We start from the raw sequence: 18136 nt of genomic DNA on the forward strand, positions 1-18136 counted from the left end.
TTTTGTTTTTTTATTGTTTTATTTTTCTATCCTTATATTTCTACAATGAACAGGAGCCCAACACATTTTATCTGGAAGAGAAAAAAGATTCCCAAATTTTATGATGAAGGAGGTTTTGGTCAGGAAGGCTGAATAAAGCAAGACTCTGTGGAGGGGTAAATTTTGTAATAGAAACATTCACTAAATCAAATTGTGCTGCACATACTTCTTCCTATAACGATGAAAATATAAGTGCCAATTTATATGTTTGTCAAGAGTTGGAGGTGAGATGGAATCTGGACTGCATGTAGCTCAGGAAGCCTGAGACTTACTATATAGCCCAGGCCGGCTTCATTCTTAAAGCGTTCTTGCTTCAGCCTCCACAGTGCTAGGATTACAGGCAGGAGCCGCCACATCCAGCTTGGGTGCTGGTTTATAAAGGAACTAAGAAGAAATTCAGTGATTGTATAGGGTTGGTTACAACAGCTTCGTGATTAACCCAGAAAAGAAAGCTATTACGGAGGTTGTTTTAGTTCCAAGTATACAAATTATGGAAAAGAGGCATTTTATAGTGTTTTTGAACAAGATTTGGTTTTCAGTGGCAAGGAGAAATCCTTATCAGATAGAAAGCAGTGTCAAAGGACAGATTCATGAAGAGAGCGAGTGCACCATCACTTATTTCTGTGGATGCACACAGAAGAGAACACTACCTTGGTAAGAAAGCACCATTGTATGTGTGGCTTAAGGAGTTCAGAGGTGAGGGCTTTCCTTGTTGAGTGATTCAGTGGTCTAGTTTCTTTATCTTTCTCAGCTGTGTCATTAATACAGAATTGAGTCTTTCTCTAGCTCCACAAATAGGCTTTAGTAATCGTATATATTATACATTGCATATGTATATGAAATTGTGTCCAGAGTAATAAAAGTCTTTTTTTTTTCTTCTGTTTAGAAGCCTGAAACATTGCTTACAAGTCCTCTAGGAGGTTCTTCCTCTTCCCTTATATAGAATTTGGTTCTATATATCATTTATAAACCTTTGATAGACATGGGAATATGGTATGATAATCATTTGGTGTAGAGTAGATGTGTGGGAAAGTGAGTCTCCATGTGATTACAGTAACTAGTGTAATGGCTTCTCCAGGAAGTAGATGAAAACTTCACTGAGGAAAGATTCAGAAGAAAAGCCAGGTGGGATCCCTGCCCCCTACTTGAGATGTGTGTGAGTTTGATACAGTTTCTCAGTCTCTATCTTAAAAGAGGAGATGCAGATCCTTCTTAGAGTTGTTCTTAGAATTGAATGAACTAAGACAAAACAGATTTAACATTTGGCAGCATCAGTAAATATAGTTCTATTGCTACTGGTGGTACTTTTATCTCTCCCTGGCTTTGTACCCCCAAAGCTAGAATCTGCATTTTAAAGGGTTTTCTCTTTGTCTGAGGTTGCACTATTAAAGTACCTACACCAAAGCTGTTGGCATTCGTGTTTCCTTACCTGTTGTTGTTGGCTTCTGTGTTGTTTTGTTTATATTCTGGTAACAAAATGTATGGGCTCCAAGTACTCTTCATGGGAAGACATTGGAATTCAAGAATCCATTCATTATAAGGTTCAGAGATTTTTAAAGTAGTAATTAAAATAGAGAATGGTGATGAGAAATCACCAGAGCAAATATTCTTCCAGACTTTTATTATTCTTCTCTTTTCCCGTTTGTATTTATATTGATATCAATAATGATTTTTAAGGTGTATATGGTTATTTCAATGAAGTGAATCATATATTCAAATTATTTATGAATTATATTCTGCTGTTTCTGTGTTTTCAGCTTTAAATTGTCACTTTTTTTCTCTCAGCATTTCCTTCTTTCAGTGTCTTTGTTGAGGTCACATGCTTACCCATTGAGTGCATTAGTAACTTTACAGCAGCTAATGCAGTAATTGTGGAAACATAAATTTAATATGGGCTGCGGCTAATACATTTTGTTTCTGTTGTGTCAACTAATTGTTTACTATTTACCTTTGGGTAGCATACTGGGGGCTGAAGAGCCAGCTGAGATGTAATTCTTATTTTTTTATACTTGCAGATGGCTTGTTCAATCAGTACATCAGTCAGCAGGAATATAAGCCACGGTGGAGTCAGATCATTCCTAAGAGCACCAAAGGTGAGCTGTACCAACTGGCTTGTTCTGTTTCTTCTTCATAGTCTATTTTCATTAGCTAGCCAGGCACCCTGCCCTGTTAATAAAGAACAGGTGTCTATATAGGTTCCTTAACAAATGGCAGAGTGGATTCTTATATACAGCTTTTTCTTGTGAGGCCAGGGGTCTTGTACATGTTAGGTGATCTCACTCCAGTGAGATTCTGGAGTGAGAGTCTAGTTTACTATGTTAAATAATGAACTTCTTGTTCATCACTATGAGAAAAACAAAAACAGCGCTGTTTGTTCCTCACACAGAGTGCTGTTACAGACTACTTGTGTAGAGGTGAGCAAAATCATAGACACACGGTGCTGCCACCGTGTGTGTATTCCTGGAAACCCAAGTTCTGCAAAACATCACTAAACATAACAGGACCTTTTGAGAACAGAAGGGACAAATGGTGAACCTTATACACAGATACTAATAAAAGTTGGCACAGTAATTTTAATTAAAACACAGTACAGTTGGATCTTAAAGGCACTTAACTTGAATGTCAGAGTGCCTTAGTGATTACATTCATGCTTTCTTCTTATAAGTACAGATCCTAGGTGCATTTTTTTTTTTTAGTAGAGACTTGTTTTTTAAATGCAAAATCTGTAGCCTTCATTAACCTACTTTATTGTATATATTGCATATATCCACTCTTGCCAGATAGAAGCAATGTTTTACTGCAAATGTTTACATTAAGTAAGGATGGTTCTGTAGGTATTCACTTGGTTTTTGTGGTCTTCATATATTTCCAAGGCTTTCTCTTCACTTGTGAGAAAGCTTTCATAGCATTAATCATTAATGTGCATTGAAAATCTCTTGAACATATATAACATGTGTGATATGAACATACTTGAATTTTTATAGTCCTCTGTAAGGTGATTTTATTCAAAAACACCTGTATTTGCAAATAAACAGATTAGGTACAGAAAACACAAATACTAAAAATAAATATTTTAGTATTTTGTTAATTTAATTTTGAAAAAAAAAAGCAAATCAGGCTATAGGAGAGGAGGAAAGGGCAAGCCCTCAGTAATAATGATCTGCAAGATCTAAAGGGCACCTACCTATGAGAAAGGAAAAATAATTAGCGTACCACAGATGAAAGGAGTTGTTGTATTTCTGTATATAACCATGTGTTTAATAATGACGTTTTGGTCAACAATGATGATCCCAGGAGCTTTAATGGAACTGAAAGTTTCTTATCTAGTGTTAGTACCAAACCTTTTCTGTAATTAGTTATTCTGAAAAAATACAGACATTGTAGTTGCCTGAAGTCACTGCTTAGTGTAGTAGCAGGCTTTGCCATACGGCTAAGTGTGCAGTGGGCAGTCCGTGTAAATCTCTGTAAATATACTGACGTTTACACAAAAGCAGAGTTATCATTAGGTGGCCCATGAGTGTTTCAGTACTGACATTTCAGTTATCTTATAGTGCTCCTGTGAAATTAGCAGTTACCTGATGTCAGTTTTACATACAAAAATCAGGGAAGTTCATTTACCGAGCTTATTTATTTCAACTAATGAGAGATTTATGAAGAAAACCTTAGGTTTTCTGGCTTATATCAAATGTGATACTAGCATTCTGTAACCTTGGGACTGAAACTGTGACTGAGTGGTTGAATACTTGCTTATCATTTGTGGGGGACTCATGTTTGATCCTTAGTACACACACACATTCCTAGAATCCTGTAACCTTTTGGATATTTGAAACAAAATATTTCTTTATTTATGAATCCTTTCACTTATTTTTAATATTTTGAAGGAATGTAGTGGGATGTTTGACAGCACCTTTATAGAACTTCCAAGTGAGGTTACTCCTCTAGAATACAGGGTTGTATTATTTCTTTATGGAAAATGTTTTCTTCCTCAGGTGATGGAGAAGATAACCGACCAGGAATGAGAGGGGGCCACCAGATGGTCATTGATGTTCAGACAGGTGAGTCATATCAGCAGTGGTCGCAGCAGGATTCTGGAGCTGATTGCCAAAATTTGTCATTGTCCTACATTTAAAATCCTTTGTGAGAGTGAACACACTTCTCTTTCCACTCGTGATTAAGTTATTCATTAAACCAAGCAGCAAAGAAAACAGACACTGACTGCATGTGTGTCTGAACATTGACAGTGAGAGAGGAGGCTTCAAAGAGACCCTGAGAGAGACATGCCCTTCACATAATTTTACTTTATAAAACTCTTCTGTGAAATGCCAGTATTGGCTCAAGCAGTGTTTTACTTTTCTAAAAGTATTTATATCATTTTGTTACCTTTTTGTGCTGATTTAGTTCTTTAGGGATAAAAAGATTTCTTTTTTAGATTCAGATTTATGAGGCATTAGAAAAATACAGTATGGATACTAAATCTTGACTATTTTCAAAAATTGTTAACAATAAGATTGAATATTTTACTTTAACCTGTGTTAAATATAATAACTTTAGAATTTAAGAATACTGTTGGAGTCTCTTTGGAAAAGTTTTCTTTTAAGGTATAGGATTTTGTTTCATAATCTGTACCCCTTCTTGTAAATACTCACCTGCCCTACATAAATAGGCTTGAATATGGCATTTCTAGGCATTTTTTTTTCTGTGTCAGAGTAACAATCTTACCTATGTTTGTTTATTAAAGAGGAAAATTTGTATATAGATTATTTTCTTACTAATAACACACAAAGGGAAATTGTTTGGAAACGCCCCTTTAATTTTTTTCAGCAAAATGCACTTTGCTCCAGTGTGAGGCAACCTTGACACTTAAGGCCCACCTTCAACAGGCAGGAGAAGTTCCAGAGTTCTTATTACTATGCTGTCTATGGAAAAGAGACCGTACATGACAGGGAAAGTACACATATAAGAAAAAAAAAGATAATGTATGGGATTTGAAGGTAGACTGTAAAAATTCAAGTAATAGACAAACGTAATGACAGAACTTAGTGTGAACAATGTGACTGAAGATTAAAGTTAGCAGATGTCCCTCTTGTGAAGCTCAGAAGATGAAAGTGTAGACATCTTTTCTACCATACTCTGTTTTATACAGTAGAGACAGCATTTTAGCACGTTCTAACTGGCCTACGATCATATCACCATTCATATTTGACTAACTCTAAAAATAGTTTTAAGAAATATAGTAGGAATGATTATTACAATTATGTGATTTTAATTTTGTGTGTATCCCATGTTCATGTGTGCATACCTATGCGTGTGTTTTTACACATTTATGCATGTGTATGTAGAGACAGAGGTTGACAGTGGATGTCGCTATCATTGCTGTCCACTAGGTTTCTTGAGACAGTCTTTTAAAACCCGGAGCTCAGCAGTTGTGTAGACTGGCAGGTGCCTCCTGTTTCTGTCTCCGCAGTGCTGCAATCACCAACTGCACAGCTGCATCTGGCTTGTTGATGTGGGCGTTGGGATCAAACTCAGGTCCTCCTGTTTACGTGACAAGTAGTTTACTGGCTGAGCCATCTCCTCACTCCTGATATTAATCTCTTTACAATGGCTTCTGTACTGTAACCCTTTTTATATCCCTCCACCCCAACCCCATCGCCACCTCTCCCTGTGTGTGTGTGTGTGTGTGTGTGTGTATTTGTAATCCTTTAATCTTTTTCATTACTTTAGTTAAGATTTAAAGTATTGTGCAGAATAAGAATGGTACTTTTAGAAGGAATGCTTTCGGCTTCCCCATTCAACATGGTATCTGTTCTTAGCGTGCTATACACATACTCTTATTATTTTGAGGTATTTTTCGTCTGTCTCCAGTTTCTTTAGGGCCGTTATCATGGAGGTATGTTGAATTTTCTCAGATGTCTTTTCTATATCTATTAAGATGATCGTGCAACTTTTGCTCCCTTGATTATATTTGTTAATTTGCATATGTTGATATATCCTTGTATTCTTGGAATGAAACCAATATGGTCATGGTGTTTAGTTTCTCAGTATGTTTTGTGGAATTTGTTTGGAAGATTTTTATTAAGAATTTCTATTTAGATATTTATCTAGCATGTATCTCTGGTTCTTTTTGTTATTTCTTTATACTTGTTATCAGGATAATATTGGCTTTATAGAATGAGTTTAGAAACAATTGTTTCTGTTATATGGGGTAGCTGAAGAACATTTCTCTTGGTTCTGTAAAGGTCTTATTAAATTCTGCAATGAATCTGTCTAGTCCTATGATGCATGTTCTAAAAGGAGATGGGAGTAAGGCATGCTGAGGTCCTTCCTAGCTAGGTACAGTGTTATAGTCTTTGTGCTGTTCTCCTCTGCTGTTAGAGGGTATGTAGATGTCCAAGAGCAGGTCTTGAACAAACCTCCCTGTCATGCCTGTTTAGAGTCTACTCATCATTGAGGTTTCGCCTAGTCTCAGGGTTTATATGTGTTTACTGAGATTTGAGCTGGGTGGATGGAGTGGAACATTGTGCTGTCTCATAGCTGTATTAGTCATGTTGATCAGCAGTAGATCAGATACAATAGCTGTCATGTTCCTTTCCTACCAAGGCACAAAAAGAAAAAAACAAAATAGCCACAAATAGCAGTGAGCAGGTACAGAAATAAACTACAAGCTAAGTACAACTAAGCATAGTTCACAGGTGCATACCTATAAAACTAAGTAATTTAGCCTATTTAATGTGGTTGTATGTCAAAGCAGTTGTTTCTTCCTAGTGTTTCATATATATTTTGTGTTCTTAAACATTTGGGTTAATTCTTTTTTTAATTTATTTTTTTATTAATTACAGTTTATTCACTTTGTATCTCAGCTGTAGCCCCCTCCCTCGTCGCCTCCCAATCCCACCTTCCTTCTCTTATCCCCTTCCATGCCCCTCCCCAAGTCCACGGATAGGGCGGTCCTTCTCCCCTTCCCTCTTACCCCAGCCTACCAGGTCTCATCAGGACTGGCTGCATTGTCCTCCTCCATGGCCTGGTAAGGCTGCTCTCCCCTCAGGAAGAGGTGATAGGTTCATAGTTCTTAAATTTCATTTCTCTTTTTCAGTCAGTAGTTTAACTGGGAGTTTACTTAGTGCCATCTCACTTAATGCCAGGTCCAAGGGCAGGGTGACCGTCAGAGTGGACAGTGGCTTAAATTTTACTATTTAACTGCCAAAACTTCTCATCATTTGAGAGTCATATTGTACTTCTGCAGTAGCAGAGGAATGTGGTATTTTGGCCTACTGTCTGTATTTGTTAGTTCTATTAACTGTTGTCCCTGAACCTGATACCTCTCTACTTATTATTCTTTAATTGTGAATTGGATTTCAACTATGATTTAGGTTGTGTGAAAAGATGTGTTTGTTTTGCTTCAGCATGGAATGTCTTGTATTAGGCTATTGATTCTGTATAATTATTGCTGAATTTTGGGAGCTTAAAGTATTTAAATGCTATGATTGCCCTCTGAGTAGATTTTAAGCCTCAGGCAGCACATACCATTAATACCCATTATTTGATAGCTGCAGAAGTTGATGGCGAGTTGTCACAACTCTCCTCTTTTCCAAGTTTCTGAACCTTGAACTACCTTAATAGCATTTGTATTAAAGTGCTTTTAAAAAAACGTATCTGTTGTTTTAAAGCCTTTTAATGAAGAGAAGTTTGGGTTGTTGATTATGATCAAACATTCATGTGGCTGTATTTCTGGTGTGTGTGTGAGAGAGACTTATGTTTGGGTGCGAGTGTCAAGATGTGTATATGGAGGTCAGAGGAAAACATTGTGTAGTCAGGTGAACTCAGGTCATCAGGCTTTACCCACTGAGCCGTCTCACTGGCTCCTATCTTCCTGTTGGCACTTGATTTGTGTTTGACATTTTGGCTTTCTCTTTTAGCACATAGTTGATATCATTTCAAAATGGACAAACTTGTTTAATTATAGTGTGCCATCTTGTGGAGGGTTATGCAGTCGGCAGTCTGATTTACTCAGCACAGTGGTAGGTGCTGCAGTCGAGCACTTCCAGTAAATAGCCTGTTTTATAGTCTAAATGTGTGCAGATGGGGTACAAAGGCCAAATTCTTTACTTGTGTTAGCATATCTCCCTTATTTTTAATTCATGTATAATGTGTAAATTGTACTACTAGGAGTACGGAGATCCATGGTTTATTTGGTTCTAGTACCAAATGATGTATTCTTTGTGCCAAGGAATAATAGTTTAATTGTAGTATTTATGAAGTACTAATTGATGGGTTGAGTGATGATTGTCTGATGTGGTTTCTTAAATGAAACTGGCTTAAAATTTTGAAAATAGGCAACTACTAACCATATTACCAGCAATCTCTATCATTTCCTGTGCCTTCCTTTTCAGTTCTGCAGCAAGTTCAGATTCTAACCCCTCTGCTTAAGATTTTCTATAGTTCCTTCAGTGTTTGTGGAATTAAGTTCAAATCCTAATAATTGAACTTTGACCATGATCTAGTCACTGTCTTTTTAAAGTTTCTGTCTGCCTACATATTTTCTTTAATTTACTTATTCATCACACAATAAACCTTATTTTCTACAGTGGTTTTTGAATTCAAATCAGTGTTTAAAACTTCTCAAATAGATATTGCTGAAGTGTTAGGACAAATCCATAGTGAAAAGAAAGGGTTGCTGCTTGAGAAAGATTGTGTTGCCTCAGGATAAACATGCATGTTCTTACAGGACTTGTGTGAGTGGGCATGGATTTCCAGTAAGCCAGGTTTTTTGCTAAGATTTATGCTTTTCCTGTTTTCTACAATTTCTCACTGTACTTTTCTCTGGGTAGCTTTATAGTTTAAACCTTTTTGTCTTTTATGGATTAATAACACTGTTTGATATTTGCTTTTACATGGTTATCTTTGTGAGACTTAAGTGATTAATCAAAAATTTTTGTTATGCCTCTTTTATTTGGGTACATCAAAAAGTAAGTTTTTACAAAATTCATTTCACTGTATTATTGCTTCAGTTGGACTACAAAGATTCCACGGACAGGAATGACATCTTGGCTTAATTCTTTTGGGATGCTTGCCCTGTGCCAGATTTTATTTTGCTCAGCTATCAATGTGGCTGTTGTGGCAATGTGGGTTTTCTTTGCTGTGAGGGCTTATGCGTACAAAGAGACCTGCTTTTCAGAAAGAACATTGAGAACTCAGAGCCCAAGAGGAAGGGTTATTAAAGTTAATGAACCAGGGTAACCTTATCCAGAGGGTGCCCAGAAGTACTATAAAACAAAAGGTCAGTTGCTCTTGCTATTTTAGTTATATGGCCCTCCCTCTACAAGCTTCAGAAATTAACAAGGTTAATTGCTGTTATAGTGAGGTCTTGTCAAATAATCTTAAGCCCGATGAAAATTCTTTGATTTCTTTTCCCTGTGAAATTATGTGACTGGACATTACTGTATGCCATTTGGGAAACAATGCCATTTAACTAATGATAATGGATTGTTTTATAATTATGAAATAACACAGATTTTTAGCAATTAAAATTTTTTTCATATTTTTACGTGTCAGAGGGATTCCAGATATTGGTTAGCTTGGAATCTAGTACAGTAACACTATTTTTGCTGTGACTGAGATACTTAGGAACTAAAAAGTTAGCTGGAGATTTGTTTTTCTTTTTTTAAAATAGAAATGTTTGTTTTTGACAACTTTCAGAATGTTTTTGTGTAACTTAGATCTGAGGTACCTCTCAATAAAATTCTATAAACAAAAACTAAGACTGAGGAAGATGGAGTAACTTGTGCTTGGTCCTCTGTATTAATTTTTTTTGCCTCAGATACCTCAGAAAATAACTTAGCCAAAGAAAATATTTATTTTGGCTCATGGTTTTAGAGGTTTTAGTCCATTATGGCATGGATGCTTTAAAAGAATAGGTGACATCATGGTAGTGAAGAAACACAGAGAGAGAGGACAGGGAACTAAGACAAGATACTACTCTTAAGACATTGTTCCTTCTGGCTGGGTGTGGTGGCACACGCCTGTGATCCCAGCACTCAGGGAGGCAGAGGCAGGTGGATCTCTGTGAGTTTGAGGCCATCCTGGCCTACAAAGCAAGTCCAAGACAGCCAAGGCTACACAGAGAAGCCCTTGTCTTAAACAAACAAACAAACAAACAAACAAACAAAAACCAAGAAAATTGCTCCTGTGACCTACATCTTCTAGTTATGCCCCACTCTTAAAGTACAGAAGTAGTGCTTCTAGTCTGTGACCAAGCCTTTAAGAAGTTCAAGTCCAAAATATCTACTAAGACTCACTTTAAAGGTAAACCTTTATAAAATAAGTTAGATAAACTTCAAACATAAAATGACGGGAATAAATATTTTCATTCCAAAATGGAGGAATGGAGGCATAGAAATGAAATCTGTAGCCAATATTCAGTGTCCAGGGTACATGATGATAAGATATGAGAAAGAGAACTGCTTTTCAGAAACATTGAGAGCCCAGCTCTAAGAAGGATTGCTTCCCATCGTTTGATGGTTAAAACCCACATGGCCTTTCTTTAAGGCTAGATTTTCTTGTTGCCTGCAGCATTCCTCAGTACAGTTCCATGTGCCTAAAATCTTTTAACTTCCTGGATGTTCATTTGTTTCTTTGGCTTCGTTCCCACAGCTCCATGTATTTCCCTCTCAGGAACTCTCTGTACACACTGTCTCACTTCTAAGCCTTCCTTTGAAATCTGAGTAGAAACCTTCATGACTCTGTGACTTTAGCATTCTATATGTCTGCAAAACCAGCATCAGGTAAATTACACCAAAGTCTGCTGCCAGCGTAAGTGGGCTCAGAGTGCCTGGGTAGCTCAGCATGGTGAAATCATCTCTGGGAAATAACTTCACTCAGCGTGAGGTCAGAGTGCCCTACAGGCTCTGATATCTCAATGAAAAGTCTTTGATTTTTTTTTTTAAACTTTGTGCAGTGGGTGGGCATCTGACTAGTTTTTGAGATGCTCCATGACATCTTTCCTGTTGTCTCATTAAAGTGAACCTGGCTTCTTTTGCAGTGGCAGTGAGCTCTTCAGAAAACATGTCTTCCATAGCTTCAAACTGGTCTAGAGTTTTTCTAAACAAACCAGGTTTTTCAAATCTTCCTATCTGCTTTTTGCTCCCAATTTTCACTGTAAAGTTGACTAAAAGCAGCTAAGACCATGGTCTTCCGAGTTCCCACTAGAATTGTCTGCCTCTGACATCCTGGTTGTTCACTGGCCTGTTTCTCTAACTTTTCTAACCTCTTTCTGTATATCAATTTCAAAGAACCATATGGTCTTGGTTAGTCAGTAGCAACAACCCTAATTCTCTGTTATCAAATTTCTGTATTAATGAAGGCTTTTTGTCACTGTGACAAAATAGTTTAAGCTTACATTAGAGGATTTTGTTTGCTAGTATTGGAAGGGAATATCAGAACCACTTACACCATGTTGGCCAGGAAAGAAGAGGACAAGAGTGCTAGGACAGCATGTTGTCTCAAAGGACATACTCCTAGTGACCTACCTCTTACAACTAGGATCCTCCTGAGATTTTCAGAAACTCCTAAATAGTGCTACCAGCTAGGACCAAACCTTCAAGAATAGCCTTTGGGAGACATTTTATTTACAAACCACAATGTCCAGTTAGCATTACAATTCAGTCTTTCTCCAGTGGGCTGTTCTTACTCTGAGAGCCGGTAAAGCATTTATGGATATTTTACTTAGAAAATTTGTTTAAAAATTGAGGTAATATGAAAACATGACAAAATCTTAGATGACAACCCAACTGTGAATAGAAAGAGCCTTCTTAGTGTTACAGTATTTCCACGTGCAGTTTGGAATTGTATGTCTTCATGGTTAGTCACAATTTAGATGTTAGCTGCTATGTATATAATCTTAAAACACACAGGTCAAAGGGCCAGTGACGTGACATTTGTAATCAGTAGACACAACATATTTACAAAGGGAGAAATACTTAACAAAAGGAAAAGCATTGTATAGGGAAGGCTCTATGATACAGTGTCATGTATAAAGATTCACTGTTCACAAGACAAAGAATTTTATCGCAGTAATAAAATTTGTAAATGCAGTAGACATTTCAGAGTGACAGTTTGTTTATTTATTAAGGTTTTGGATTAAACTTTAGAAAATATTAGCTCATTTTTTTATGGGACTACAGTGTTTTATATCATTTTATTCTTAAGTTTTAGCTAGTTTTAACCATTGCTTTGGCACTAGGGCAACATCACATTTAATGTGATCCTCCGCCATCGCCCCACAGTAACAGCTATGTGTCCTCATGTTCTTCTTTTCTACTGTGTATTCCTCTAAATTTTGTGTTTTTAGAGTTTTGAGTAACTCTGTCAGTCTTTAGCAGCTAAAATGTTGTTACATTGTTAAGCTGATAAATACAAACTGTACATGGTCCAACAAATTCATAAACTGGCTGCGCCATATTCATTTGGAATACTTTAATAATAATAATATGGACTTTTTATCTTCTAAAGAACTTTGGAGTCAGAATCTTGGGGGACATGGCCTAGTGATCTGATTTTTAAATAAATTTCTCAAAATATGTTTCTGCAGCAGTCTTAATGTATACTTAGCTGAGGTATATTTTTGAAAGCTGCAAGTTTAGTAATATCACTGTAAAAATTGTGAAAAGTACCTTTTAAATGTTATTTGTAATGAGTGAGTCTGGTGCCTAGGCCTTTGTTCTTACTGCTTTTTTTTTTTAATATATACTTTTTTTTTTTCATTTTCATAGAGACTGTTTATTTGTTTGGTGGCTGGGATGGAACACAAGATCTTGCTGACTTCTGGGCATACAGTGTGAAGGAGAACCAGTGGACATGTATTTCTAGAGACACTGAGAAAGAGGCAAGTTCCTAGTATTTTCATTGATTTGTATCACAGTAGGAACGTGGCTATACAGTTTCTGCATGCTTGTTTTCTTCTCTGATGTTTCCTGACAGTGGAAGAAAAAAATAATAATAATGATGATGAAGTAAGAAAATAAATTAGATTTAAGAACTCTTGCATTTGAATTTCTATCCTTGGCTCATCAATTACTGATACATAGCCAAGTCTATTCTGTAGAGTTAAATAGCGATAGTTTTCTTTTTCTATTTTTTTTTTTTTAATTTTTAAGCTACTTTACCTTAGAAATATAATTTTTTTATTTCTTTTCATACGTCAGACACTCTACTTTTTTTTCCAGCTTTTTTTTTTTTTTTTTTTTTTTTTTTTTCCTTTCATTGCACTGGTAAGGATGGAAACCAGGGCCTCAGAGTGCAATGTCACTGAGCTAGTCTAGCCCCTACCATATTATTTGTATTTTCTTTGGAAGAGCATGCTTTTGATGTTTTGTATCCACACTGTCTAGCTTTGTAACAATATCTTTTATTTCTTGTGTATGAGTGTGCCATTGTGCATGTAAGCCCATCACATCCATGCCTATGGCCTGCAGAGGTCTTAAGAGTTCATTAGCCCCATGAGCTAGAGGTCTGGATGGTTATAAGCCACCATGTAAGTTCTGGGAACTGAACCTAGATCCTTTGCAAGAGCAGCAAGTGTTCTTCTTAACTGCTAAGCCATCCCCCCAACTCCTGTCTCACTATTTCACTAGAGTCATGTGCTATGTAACAGCTTGTAGCTGTTGATGTCTCTGTATGTGGTGGTGGGCTTATAAGATATTGCTTAGTGCCATCACAAACATACTTGAGATTGTCTAACAGTGCATTTCTCAGAATGAATCCCCATCATTAAGCTATACCTGTCAGTTTTCTTAAGTAATATTTATTTTAATTAAAATAGTATCTATACATGTGTTTGTGCCTATGTATCTATAAATGAAGCACTTCTATAATGAAAATAGCTTTGATTTATGGCTTTGAATTAAATAATTACATTGATTATATACAAGGGAAGGGAAATATTATTTCTCTTCCCCCTCAAATCATTGTAGAACTTTTATTGTATTTTCCATCTAAGCTATTTTAGATTGTAGATTGGAAAATAAACTGTAACAAAAAGAAAAAGACTTAAACAAACCAACCCCACTGATTTGTATTTGGGACGGCTTGTTTGAAATGTCTGGCAGTGCGCCTTCAGTCTTTGAAAACTGGGCTCTTGCTTACTCAGCCCGCACCTGCCTGCAGTGTAGCCTGACTGTGACAGCCACATTTCCCATCTCTGCAGTTCTGCCATGTCCCCACTGTCCCATTTGCCAGGGTTTTTCCCGAGTTCTCCATCAGAGCTCAGGAAAACTCCTGAGCCATCTCCATCTTCAGCTGTGTGTGTGTGTTTTTAAGGGTAGAATTAATATTTTATTGTCATTCATAATCAGATGGCAGTTGGGTATAGACTCTCCACATTGCATAGGGTTTTTTTTGCAAATTAAAAAAGTTACAGGTTTTAAACAGCTGCTGGCTGGTTATGTTTTTCAGAGTCCGATTAGGCAAACTCAGTAATAGTGGTTTCAAGCTTTTCCTTATTAGCACCAGAGAATTCACCCACCTTTTGACCCTTTTTCTAAAACTGGAAGGTCGGCATGCGTTTGACTTTACAGTCTGCAGCCATCCACGTCCACTTCAAGAAACACCACACTGGAATATTTTTCAGAGAGAGAATGAAAGGAGGGCTTGATCATTTTGCAAGATCTACGCGTGTGGCAGAAAAGTCCACAACTACAAGCTTGTCGCCTTCGATAGCCAGGGCCTTCTGAAAAGCTTCCTTACTCTCGATCAGCTTTACCATTTTGGCTATCATGGGGAGGAAACCACATGAGTTTCTACAGAATCCAATGGATACGGATCCGGGACGCCAAATGGAGCTTGCCTGCATGTTCTTTAAAGCTTAATTTAGACTTCAGTTACTCAGTGTGGCCTTTCTTAAGGCTCTCTAAACAGAATTTAAACCTCCTTTCGTGTGCCCACCTTCACCTGAAACTGGTTTGTATTATTGTTTTCCCACCTAGAATCAGAATTCCTTCCTAGAATCAGGAAGCATATTATTTAGAAGTTATTTATTAAGTAATAGATATGCTTATTCTTTTGTAAGTAAACAGATGATGTAAATTAATAAAAGTTAATTTTGGAGTAAAACAAAAGAATAATAAATTCAAATTTTAGGGGAGTGGGTGTTTGGGTGTGAGGCTTTGTGTAAGTACAGATATTTTGTGTTTTTGAGATATGGTATCACTAAATAGGACAGACTGGCCTCAAATTCAAGGCTTTCTTTTCCCTCCTTCTGGCTTTACCTATTCTGTGATGGAATATCAGGCATGTGTCACTATGCCCATTCATTGTATTATTTGTTATATCATATACATATCTTTTAATATGAAGTTAAAAATCACAGTGATTATTTTGATGAGAACATTTTCTGTTATTTTGAAGCTAATAAAATGTTTTAGTACTCAAGCTCAGGTTTCTTATAGTTTGCTACTCTATCATATAGATGCCTGTGGTGGCTTAATAAAAATGGCCTCCATAGGCTCATATATTTGAATAGTTAGTTGAGAAGGATTAGGAGGTGTGCCCTTGTTGGAGGAAGTGTGTTGCAGAGAGTGGGCTTTGAGGTTTCAAAAGCACATGCAATGCCTAGAGTCTCTCTCTTTCTGCCTATGGGTCAGGGTGTAGCTGTCAGCTACTGCTCTAGTGTCTGCCTGTGTGGTGCCAATGCTCCCTGTAATGATGGTGGACTCAACCTCTGAAACTATAAGGAAGTTCCTAATTAAATTCTCTTTTGTATCAAAGTTGCTTTGATTGTGGTGTCTCCTCACAGCAATGGAACAGTGACTAAGACAACACCTAAACATCTTTAGTTGGTCTGTCTGTGAACTGAATGGTAATATTGTCCTAGCTTAAATAGCCCATGGTTTCTAACAGGTAGTAGTTACTATTTTGCATACCTAATTTTTTTTTGTACCAGTGAGTATAGGTTATTGTTGGTGGTATCTCAGGGTATGCTTTTTAAAAGCATGATATACAATCAAGAAGCAAAATTGATTTAATCTTTTGAATTTATTTAAACATGTGTCTAGTAAAACAAATCAAAAGCTAATAGAAAGACTTAGTTCTTAAGGAGAAAATAATTTTAAATATTTATGTAGCTAGGCAGGTACCTTTTTTTCAGTTTGAGTTGTTCTTTAAATTAGTTAATAATGAAAGAAAGTGAGAATGAAGTAATGAAAGGCTGGGGGATGTTGCTTAGTGGTAGAATGCTTACTTTGTGCAAGAGCCTGGGTTTCCTGGCACTATAAGTAAGCACAAAGAAAAGCATTTTTATTAACCCTGATCCATCTTCAGTATTGTTTCAAGCCTAACAATCTTAATAAAATTAGTTTTATATCAAGAGATGTGTTCTTAAAAAAGGCTAGATTAGGGTGTAGCTTTTCATAAAGGGAGTGCTAAAAAAAAATGTCACTTATCCACATGCACACATTTTAATTGTGTCTCTTGTTAAACATCTCTGACTTCATTTGTAGGATTGTTGAGCAAGAAGGAATTAGACAGTCTCTTTTTTTTTTTTTTTGTGTGTGTGTGTGTGTGTGTGTGTGTGTGTGTGAGTGTGTGTGTGTGTGTGTGTGTGTGTGTGTGTGTTTTTCAAGATAGGGTTTCTCTATGTAGCCATGACTGTCTTGGAATCCCTTTGTAGACCAGGCTGACCCCAAACTCACAGAGGTCTACCTGCCTCTGCCTCCCTGAATGCTGGGATTACAGGTGTGTACCACTGTGCCCAGCTGACAGGACTCTTCTTACTGGATTTTATTTATATTAATAATTTTGAAATCTTAGGGTAGTAGGATTCTTTTGTATACTTAAAAATACCTAGTATTTTCTCAATTTACTTAGGTTATGCTTATTGAAAGTTACTATGTAAGAGATACCTTTTCTATTTATCAGTTAATTTACAACAGTTGAACATATTTTTGTTAAGATGTTAAGAACTGTTTTCAAAAATGACATTATTTTAGATTTTTAGAGGTATTGTTAATGACTAGTCAAGGACAGCTAGATTCTTGTATCTGTTTATATATTTACTCTTGTAGGACATGCTTTACATGAAAGAAATGAAGAAAATTGGACCATATATAGATGTACTTGGGACAAGAAAATGGATCTTTAACAGCCTTTCCAGGCAACTTCTTATTGCTTTTTTTGATCTCATGTCCCAAATAGACAAATGTTTGGTTTTTAATGGTAGGTTGTCATGTAGACCATATTACATATCTTTTGTGTTAAAAATCTTTGTCTTATTTGCTCTTTGGGCGGATTTTATAAAACCTATACATATTTTTTTACTTATGTATTTGAAAAATACTGATTCACTTACAAATGTCGACGTGTTGTATTATATGATATCCCAAAACACATTTGTTCATGTTGCTGTCAGTCTCAATAGAAAAGGGTGGAGCATTGAGGAGGTGTCAAGATCAATGACAGCCTTTCACAGTAGTGATTTTTAAAAACATGTTTTATATCATTGGCAACATATTTTGTCCATTTTGATATGGTAAATTTTGATATGGTTTTCTTTTAGACAATGTCTGTCTTAATCATAGTTTCTGGTTAAGCATACTTTGATTAGTTGTAATTGTTCTTCCAAAATGCTCCACGGGAAGAAACACTCTGTGAACTTGGAATTCCAAAAACTACATAAATACTTTTTGAGACAACCATTCTACACAAAAAATTGCATTGTTTTGTACTTTTAAAGTCTTTTTAATGTTTGATGTAATAGAAGGTAGTTGAAGTAGTTGAATCACATGTGCTTCTGCACTCAGATTTTTGTGTATCAGAAAGCCATGTAGCCTCTGGGAACTTTGCCTGTGAATAAGGATGAAGAGACAGATGTTGAAGTGTTTTCATGGAAAAAGCATTGACCTTATAGACTGACTAAAGTATCCCAGAGAGAGGCACTTGCTTGTATTATGCTGTTTTACCAAATCCGCTTACTGTAATTAGGTTAGGATGACTAGAGACAGCCTCCCTTACTGTGTCTCTTCTTTACCTGGTAACTTTGTAGTTTTTTTTTTCTTTCTAATTTCATTCATTCATTCATTCATTCATTCATTCATTCATTCATTCATTC

At 36.4% G+C, this 18136-nt stretch overlaps 1 protein-coding gene and 1 pseudogene across 2 annotated transcripts in view; one reads left to right on the forward strand and one right to left on the reverse strand.

The window, feature by feature from the left end:
- Nucleotides 1–18136, forward strand: part of Mkln1 (muskelin 1) — a 143132-nt gene that overhangs the window by 88622 nt on the left and 36374 nt on the right. For both annotated transcript variants that reach the window (XM_055608211.1, XM_055608212.1), the window contains 3 exons: nucleotides 2055–2132; nucleotides 4029–4094; nucleotides 12807–12919. In XM_055608211.1, the coding sequence (XP_055464186.1) occupies nucleotides 2055–2132; nucleotides 4029–4094; nucleotides 12807–12919 (257 nt within the window). The remainder of the gene's footprint in view (nucleotides 1–2054; nucleotides 2133–4028; nucleotides 4095–12806; nucleotides 12920–18136) is intronic.
- Nucleotides 14495–14797, reverse strand: LOC129677513 (thioredoxin-like; annotated as a pseudogene).

The sequence above is a fragment of the Psammomys obesus genome, unplaced genomic scaffold (genome assembly GCF_907164565.1).
Source record: "Psammomys obesus unplaced genomic scaffold, mPsaObe1.curated_primary_1811, whole genome shotgun sequence".
Lineage (NCBI taxonomy): Eukaryota > Metazoa > Chordata > Mammalia > Rodentia > Muridae > Psammomys > Psammomys obesus.